The 9,168-nt window shown below is 35.3% G+C and overlaps 1 protein-coding gene across 4 annotated transcripts; it reads right to left on the bottom strand.

Annotated features, from left to right (window-relative positions):
- Positions 1-705: 705 nt before the first annotated feature.
- LOC105258834 (PHD finger protein 20) lies at positions 706-8,916 on the bottom strand. Of its 4 annotated transcripts, XM_025412246.1 has the most exons (18): positions 8,301-8,916; positions 7,078-7,594; positions 6,786-6,920; positions 6,627-6,653; positions 5,850-5,950; positions 5,621-5,706; positions 4,866-5,268; positions 4,638-4,752; positions 4,272-4,558; positions 4,168-4,179; positions 3,226-3,954; positions 2,985-3,116; positions 2,725-2,808; positions 2,242-2,527; positions 1,987-2,124; positions 1,492-1,886; positions 1,146-1,406; positions 706-1,051 (listed from the first exon to the last, which is right to left on the bottom strand). In XM_025412246.1, exons 1-18 carry the CDS (start codon positions 8,692-8,694, stop codon positions 927-929), a joined length of 4,227 nt encoding a protein of 1,408 aa, XP_025268031.1. In that variant the 5' UTR covers positions 8,695-8,916; the 3' UTR covers positions 706-926. The 4 variants fall into 4 exon arrangements, with proteins under 4 accessions (XP_025268031.1, XP_025268034.1, XP_025268032.1 ...); XM_025412249.1 differs by lacking the exon at positions 2,725-2,808; XM_025412247.1 differs by lacking the exon at positions 4,168-4,179.
- Positions 8,917-9,168: the final 252 nt, after the last annotated feature.

Below are 9,168 nucleotides of genomic sequence, written 5' to 3'. Positions count from 1 at the left end.
ATCTCTGTCCATCCGTCTTTGTGTTTATGCGATTGCACACCGCTAAGCGTTCGCTGACGTCAGTCAATTGGGCTAAACCAACATGGCGACCAAAAATCACACACCCAAGAATCCGCGTTGCTCCCCAAGCTTACTACATTGTATCGCATACATACGTATGTATGTATGCGTGTATGCTTACCATATCACTACCCCGTATGTATGTGCGAGCATACATTCGTATATGTAAATACTCTAAGCTTGGAAAGTAACGCGCATCATCGTGATATCTATTTGTCATTAATCGCCCAAATTTCATTGTTCACTTATCAGAGAAATTTCATAAGTAAATCTATTTAGATAAAAAGAGAAAGCAACTTATCCACGTCACATGCCTTGTCGGTACTTTTCATTATCCTTATATATTTATGAGAAAAAATAATGATATATTTAATAAAATAATTAAAAGTAAAAATCAACAATTTTATTTATATATATATATATATATATATATATATATATATACTACTTTTATATATTATAATCTAAAATAGAAATTGTAATACAAAATTATGGAAAAGATTTGAATATTAACAAGAATTTCATAAATTTTATAAATATTAAAAACAGGCTATATAATCATTAGGATATATATACATAAGTACATGAGTGAGTTTAAAAAATATCTTGTTATTTTCACTTTTAACAATAACAATTTTAATTATATTACAATTTCAATGAATCCTAATTACGAGTTTAAGCAACTTGATTAGGCGGCTTAAAGTCAGAAAGATAAATTTTATCTTATAACAGTAACAATAAATTATATAATTATCTCTACTCGATAGCATAAATACAGATGTTGCTTATATGGATATCAATTATCGCTTTTCTATCTACATGTGTATATATATATCATAAGTTTTTCCAGAGATTTGACTAAGTATTCAACATAATGCGGCCAGTTTCCGGACCGTGCTCAAGTCACGAAGGAGCATCTGTACAGTTTGTTTAGTACGAGGCTGAACGTGTGGATCCGATGCAAGTTCATCTGGATCCATTGCCTCTAGAGCTATGCATTAAAATTATACAATAAATATTTGATTAAACATCTTGCGATATATATTCTTTACTTTCTCTAGCTAATATCTCTTTATTATGCTTACCACAAATTTGTGCTTCTATAGACGTTAATCTTGAATCAATATGGCATTGAAAATGTTCAATATGTTCCAACAATCTCATTCGGCATTCGGTTGGATCAATCGGCGCTTCGGGTTCTGGTATAAAAGGTTGTGGGAGTGCGGAGACTTCGCTTTCAACGTCGGCTATACTCGATTCTTGAATATTATCAATAAGCGGTCCCGAGTTGAGAGAAAGACTTTCAGATGTAGAATTATCATTCATAGTTTTATCAGCCAAAAAATCTATACATTATAAGAGATATATAATAATGAAAAAATACTTTATCCATTTTTATTATTTTTTTTTTACTTTACTACATTACTGTACCTGCGTTCTCTGTTTTAATGTCTGACATAGCGACGTTTCTCTCTTTTACATCTGAATTACCGCTCGTTAATGCGTCCAAAAGTATGTGACTATCCTTTGAGTTTATAAAACCTTCTCTTTTATTGATAATCCTAGATTCATCGGAATGCGTACTATCCTCTTCTAAAATTTTCATTAATTCCGAATCAGAAGCGATTGATTTTTCATCTTGATCGTCTTTAACAGATAATTTGACATCCGTTTTTATTTCAGCACGTCGTGGAATTTCCACATCAGTAAAACTCGGTCCTGCCTTCACTATTTCCATTATTGGTACTGGGTCTATATCTATTTTTGGTATTTCCATTTTTTCCCAATTTTTAGCCCAAAGATATAATTTAGGGTGATCTTTTTTCCTAAAAATTTAAACAAATTATATATGTTATAAATATTATATAATTATATATTTATTATAACAGATATAAATTTTGTTAAATAAGCAGACATATCACTTACTGAGCCACATTAATTTTTACACGCAAGCTATGAAGAAGTTGTTGTATTTGCAAAAGTGCAGCAACCAAGTCATAAGAACGTTTCAACATCGCGGTCCTCTGATTGATTATATGCTGATTCCGAGTTCGATTAGGTAAACTAAAAATTGAAAAATCAATATGCGAGTGAGATTATATATATATATATATATATATATATATATATATATATATATATATAAAATAATTGTACACACATATGCATAATAAAAATTACCTTGGCAATTTTCCTTCCTTAATCCAATCCTGATCGTGAAAATATTTCTTAGATGGTCGTTGCCGATACGGATGTTGACATATATAGCATATGTATTTTTCAGGAACATCTTTTTCCCTTTCAATCGCATTGCAATGACCATGTTGCCAGCAAAGACAAAGATCGCACTGTATCATTAAACCATCTTCTTCCATAAAACCACATGTACAGTTTATTATTTCTTCTCTCCTAAGTTGTTCCACTTTTATCATTTCACCATTAATCATCATCATCACTCCTTCGCTCTCTGTGATAGTAAATCATGACATGCTCGCATAAAAAATTTATACAAAATATTCATAGTGAAGAAACATCTATGTCGAGAGATATATGCTAATGTATAATTTCTTATCAAATAAAATGTAATAAATAAAATAAAATAAAATTGACAGTGTGAAATTAAAAAGCAAAATCAATAAAAGATAAAAAAAATAAACAATGTACCTTCTGTATCATTATTAATATCTGTTTTGATTAAATCCCCTTTTAAGGGATCACCTTTTTCAATACGAGAATCATTTAGTTGACCTAAGAAACAAAAGAAATAATGCAATAGTAAATATTATCAAATATATTATATTAAAAAAATCCCATATATTCCATTTATACATTAAATTAGAAAAAAAAGCATGTCTGAGAAATCAAAACAATTGCTTTGGTAACATTGCGTTATAAGGTACACAGGGTAAAATACTTGCACTTACTGTTCTGACTGTTCTCATCACTCTTTGAATCGGATTTTCTACGGCTATATCTGTACATAAGTGCTGCAGGTCCTTCGACATCCATAGCACTATCATCTAAATCACCGAAATTGTCAGTAAGATCTGACATACCTATGCAAAATGCAAGATATCAAATGTTATGTATTAACTTAATATTTTTATTTGTAATTTAATAAAATCTTAAAACTTGTGATAAATTAATATGTTGAAAGCAAATTACCATGTCGTTTCTTTCCTTTAATCGGTAAATCTATACTGTGTTCGGATATTTGCCTCTTCTTTTGACCCTTTGTACGTTCAATGTGTGTTATTTCATCCAAGGGTTTTGTCCTATCGATTTTTTGCACCTCTGTTGTGGATGGTCTTACAGGTAATAATGTTTTAATTCCGCCTTGCGCTTTTTCTTCTTTAACTTTCATGTCAAATAATGTACCAGGAGACAATGCACAAATATTTTCTCTTTTCTTTTCGATATCGTCATCCATCTCCATACTATGATTAGATATGGAAGACATTGTTTCAATTTTCATATCTTCCTTCTGCAAATCATTGCACTTTTCTGTTTGATCTATTTCCTCTTCTAATTCTGGCATAACTGAGCTAGATATTGAAGGAGACGCCGGTTGCATAGTATTCAATGTTGATTGTAATAATGTAGATTTTTCCGGAAGAGATTTTTTCTTAGCAAATTTGTTTATTTTGTCTAAGAATGTCGTCGATTTCTTTGGAATAATATCATCTATAGATTCCCCAATTGTTCTTGCATAAGCCAAGTCTTCAACCTTTGGAGTAGAACCCAGAAACTTGGAATATTCAGGATGATAATGCTTAATGTGCATTTGCAGCAAATTTTCTTTTCGAAAATTTTTATTGCATCCTTCCTTGGGACATTTATAGGCGCTGTCTTCCATTTCCACACGAAGTCCACCACGAAGTCCAATGAAAACGGCTATTTCAAAATAGTTATAATCAATATAGTTATAACAAAATAGTTATAATCTTATAAAAGGCTAAGGATTATAAATAAATTATAAATTATAAAACATTATTCACATATAACATATACATTTACTTTCACTATTATTATATAATTATAATATAAAGAAATTAATCATCAATTTACTCAATTTTATAAAAATACAGTATCTGTACAAGTACTTACAATAAATCATTTCTGATGAATTAGAGAGTGGGATGTAAAAGATATATTTTAAAGATTAAAATGGGATACAAAAATTAAAATGTAATATATTGCAGAAAACTTACCACCATCCGTAGTAGATGTAACAGGCGTTGAGCTGTTAGGCGTAGATGTAGTCGTATTATTTGTCACTTGCAATGTATTCTCAGGCGTAGATAACGTTTTCGTTTTAGGTAATAAAGTTTTAATCTTTTTTTCTGGTGTAACTTCTTGTTTTGAGCGAGATGCATGATTTCGTTTTCTACGATGTATGCAGAAGTCAAAATTTTCAGGATTAAAATCATATTGCCCTTGATTCTCCATAAATACTCTGATATCATTTCTGGATCTGAACTTCTTCCCAGTTTGCTTACTTTAAAACAAAAACGTAATTATGTGTAAATTGTATTAACATAATTAGAAAATGAAATAATTAGTATATCTTATCTTACTGTATAAATAAAACATCCCATTTTCCAGCAGATGTACCAGCTTTCCTTTGTGTAAAATGTTTTTCCCAACCAGAAGGTAATCTTCTATCTGGCACTATTATAGAGCGACGTGGTCCTAAAATATTAATGTTGACATTATATATTGAAATATTATTGATATATATTAATGGTTAAAAATAAGAGAAAATGTATTTTGTTGAGAAATAGTACTTGTGTATTGCAACTCACCATCATTGCCATCTACAATATAGGATTCTGTTCCTTGTGGCTCTCCATCAATCCATTCAGGACCAACATCTTCTTCGTGATCCGTATCATTTTTAGATATTTCCTTTTTACTTTTCTTCGAATAAGACTTAATTTTTGAGGGATTAGTCTCAAATCCTCTTAATAAATTTGTACCTGGGTCGTAACAGGCACCAAATAAGGTGCCATCTATTTCGACCTTATTTTCCATAGAGCTTTCTTCACTTTCCTTGACAACAGTCTCTTCTTTCTTCAATGCTTTGTCAGCATCATTTTTCGTACGTTTTCTCGAGTGAGTATTAAACAACTCCATAACTGTATGCTTCCGTTTCTTGTCCCTTCTTTCTTGTTTGCTGCCTATATACCCTTCCAATCCACTTAATTGCTGTTTAAAAAAAACAAAGAAATAATTGTCAAGTAACAAAAAGTGTAATATAATACTGATTTATGTTGTATATATGTAAAAAAACTTTTTAGTTTGAAGAAATCCAGCTTGTTTTAGCCTGTCTCATTAAATCACTTTTTACACAATCAACTTTTATTGAGATAATAATTAAAAAATAGCATCGAATCTACACAATCCGCGATACATTCGGAAAAGAGCTACCGATAAATATTTTAAATATTAATTAAAGATATCGTTCGATTTTACTAATTCAGACGAGATTCCTTCAACTTTCGTGATCCATATCAGTTACCAAGAAACAACAACATAACCTCAATCGAACGAATCATACCTTGGTCGGATTTTCGGCAATTTTGGTCATTTTCGACGACTTGACGACTTTTGCGTATCCATCATCAAATAATACATCGTACTTGTCTGCGAAAAAAATTTACTTAGGATTGTATGCCGAGGTACGCTATTCCGTTGAAAAAAGATTACATATATAGCCCCCTAAACGTCAAACGATCTACGGGGACGCAGTCCTCTTTCCCTTTACGGGGTTAGGTTGGATCACTTACCGTTTGACAAGACGGCGTTAACTTTGGCCGGATATTTTCTACCGTCCGCCCACGTAGCGAGTACCCTCTCACCCACTGAAAACTCTCGCGTCTTTGCCTCCCTGCAGACGCGAAATCCTCGCATTACGAAAATGAAATACAAAAAATAATATTTGAAAGAGAAAGCTACAAGAAAAATACGCGTTTCGTCGCAATTCAATTTTCTCTCTTTAAGGAAATAATTTCGCCTCGCAAGTCATCTGTCAAAGCTAATTCACCTCGTTAGAAATTTAGAAAATTGAATTTGAAAAATCGATTCGACGATATTTCAATACAAGTGTTATTGTATACATTTACATACATAACCAGAGCAGGTATATTAATGAAAGTAATGATATACTGTTTCCATGCTAGATACGATATGCAATTAATATTGCATCATATTGCACAATAAAAAAATTAAAAAAATTTTTCTACAATCTATTATTCATAACATGATAAATAATATCCTCATTCCATATATTCGCATAACAAAGAAATAAGATTCAATGTATGTAATGAAAAATGATTTTTTTTTATTTGCATATTCCAGTGTTTGAGATACTTGGGGATGTGACGAATAGATATTTACCATCACCTTTGGAGATGTAAGCTGTCTATGGGATTCAAATTATCTTCTCTATTTAATTGTTGTTAATCACGGCAAACAAATGCTACTAAATTATAAAACTATACTATTATTTCAATACTACAAATTTCATCTATTTGCTAATACAAACTAAGCTAATTTTCACTTACGGAGATGGTAGGATCCAAGCTTGTTCACTTTAAAGAAAGATAAAGAATAACTTATCAAGATGAAATCTTTGATGAATGTATTATAAAGACAAATTATATGGACGAGTGCGAGTTGTCAAGATGCAACATTTTAATGATTATATCAAAGCATTAACTTACTGTGGTGGAGTTTGCAATATACGAAGTCTGGAGCTATCCATTGGTATCCATTCATCAAATCTTGAACTCCATTTGTCAAAATGTATCAAAACTTCTCTCTCATCCCAATCTGTTTCTACCACTTTTGCAGAATACCTATAAATATTGATCAATATATATTTATTTTATTTATCACAACACTCATTGATTTTTTTAATTTGTAGTTGATTCTTTAAACACTTGAGAGTTATAACTTTTTCGTAGATTTCAACATTTAATTTTTTTTATTGAAATTATATTCTACAATACTTGCCACTTCTCATTAAAGTCTTTTGCTTCCAGTTTGGCACCAGGATAAAACTTTGTGCCATCACGATTTAGAACCTTTGGTTTTAATTCTTCCGACTTATCAAATTCCTTGTCGTCAGATAACTTAATATTCTTTAATTCTTCCTTTATTATTAGATCTTTAACATCAGCCTTCATTGTTGCTCCTGCTTCAACAATGCCAAGTTGCATCGCTACTGTATTTACTTTATTGTCCGAATTTTCAACCAATTTGTCGTTCACCAATGTCGCAATTTCTTCCTTCAGACTTGCCATTTTGCACTCATTTTCCATTACTTCTGAACCATCAGGAAGATTTAAAGAGTCCGTGGACGATTCGGGTCTGGAGTAACAGGTTTCGCCGCAACTATCGGATTTAGGTGTCCTAGCTTCGGACAATAATGGTGAAGCGGAATGTTCCAAATTTAATATTTCCGAATTGATCAGATCCAAGTCTTCTTGCGCATAAGACGTAGAAGATTTTACTGACATAATCACTGGATCTACGAATAAAGAAAAAAATATTAACTCAATTGATTAGGTGAAATATTTATAATTAATAACAGTATAATTTTTAAGCTATAAAACAGTCACAAAAAATTGATATTTTCTCAGGATACTCAGTCTTTCCGAGATACTCTATATAATTCAATGAGAGAGCTCGAATTCTAATATAGAGAAGTATATACATAAATGAAGATGTTTTGCCGCTGCGCGCTATGAGTCGCGCGACTTTTTATCAATAAACAATCGAACACAGACATTCGAGCGTCGCGCCTATCATTCGATCCAATCCTGACAACAATAATGGGAAACTTTTGAAGAAATCGCACAAGAAGCGACATTGAAAAAAGATCGCTCTCGTAAATTGCCGGTCGCGCGCGACGCGACGTGGTTGGACGGTTTGACGCGACTCGAGCAAACTCGAAGCTGCCGCGTATACGCATCGAACACGATGCGACGAAAGGAGCAGGAGGACGGCGGAGGAGAGGGGTGAATACATGGCGGAGCAAAGAGCAAAGCGGCGAAGCGGACGAGGAGCGAGGGACGGGGAGACCCAGAGAGAGAGAGAGAGAAAGAGAGAGAAAGAGAGAGAGACAGACAGACGGATGCGCGGAAGTAACTACGTTGTGCGTTTTGCACTTCGCGACGTCCACTTGGCTGTCGCGGCACGAGACGGGCGGTCGTCGGCGCGCTATCGGGACGTACCGGGATGATTGTCATAGTCGGCGAAGACCGTGGGCACGCTGCCCCTCTTGAGCAGGAACTTGTGACCACCCCGCGCGGCGTGGTCGTAGTCGGCACGTTTGAAATGCCTGTGGCAGACGACCTGGCCCGGCGTCGGCTTGAAACTCTTGTCGAATCCGCCGCTGGCCAACCACCTGTCCCTCAACGCGACGTCCTTGGGAAATTTGTGCAGCGGCAATCCTTTGGCGCGCGCCTCTCGCACGTCCGCTTCGCAGCTACGCACGCAACATTTGCGCGCCATTCCCATCGCCCCCGTCCCCGCCGCTGCCGCTGCCGCCGCCGCCGCTGCCGCCGCGGTTACAGCGGACGATACCCTCCCCACGGCACGCGAGCGCGGTATACGCCGCCGCTTCATTTACACACACAACCGGCGCTACATGGCAGCGTGTTTGCCGACATTCGCCGAGCGGAAGCCGCCCCTACGCAACCAGGGACTCCCGAGCGTCTCCCGGGACGCTGATTCACCTCGCGCTCTCCTAGACTCGCTTCGCGGGCAAACTCTCTTTACCGTTCGTCTACGACTCGTGCACCGCACTCGCTCCGCCTCGCACGACCTGCCGCATTGACGTACCGGAACCGAGCGTTACGGCTACACGCGCGACACTGATCAACCAATCGATACGGCAGCATCGAGCACCGGAGTATGTCGCTGTCGTCGCCGCAACTCGATCTAGTGGCGCTGGCGTCGGCAGGTCGCGACGGTGGCGCGAATCGATAAAAAATCACGGCTTTACCCACCACTCGCAATAAAAGTGATAAAATGCTGATTTTACGTGTTTATTTATTTTCAAGCGACACATCGATTGAAAAATGACTCCGAGTCTGACGG

This window comes from Camponotus floridanus, unplaced genomic scaffold, assembly GCF_003227725.1.
Source record: "Camponotus floridanus strain SB8 unplaced genomic scaffold, Cflo_v7.5 scaffold5, whole genome shotgun sequence".
In the NCBI taxonomy this organism is placed as follows: domain Eukaryota; kingdom Metazoa; phylum Arthropoda; class Insecta; order Hymenoptera; family Formicidae; genus Camponotus; species Camponotus floridanus.
The sequence above is the reverse complement of the archived record's forward strand: the minus strand, read 5'-3'. Positions and strand labels throughout refer to the sequence as shown.

Coding starts and splice junctions, on each gene's coding strand:
- LOC105258834 (XM_025412246.1), bottom strand. CDS start 8,694: ATGAAGCGGCGGCGTATACCGCGCTCGCGTGCCGTGGGGAGGGTATCG. Junction 5,951..6,626: donor GCTTGGATCCTACCATCTCC/GTAAGTGAAAAT, acceptor TCGCGTCTGCAG/GGAGGCAAAGACGCGAGAGT. Junction 1,887..1,986: donor GTAAAAATTAATGTGGCTCA/GTAAGTGATATG, acceptor TTAAATTTTTAG/GAAAAAAGATCACCCTAAAT.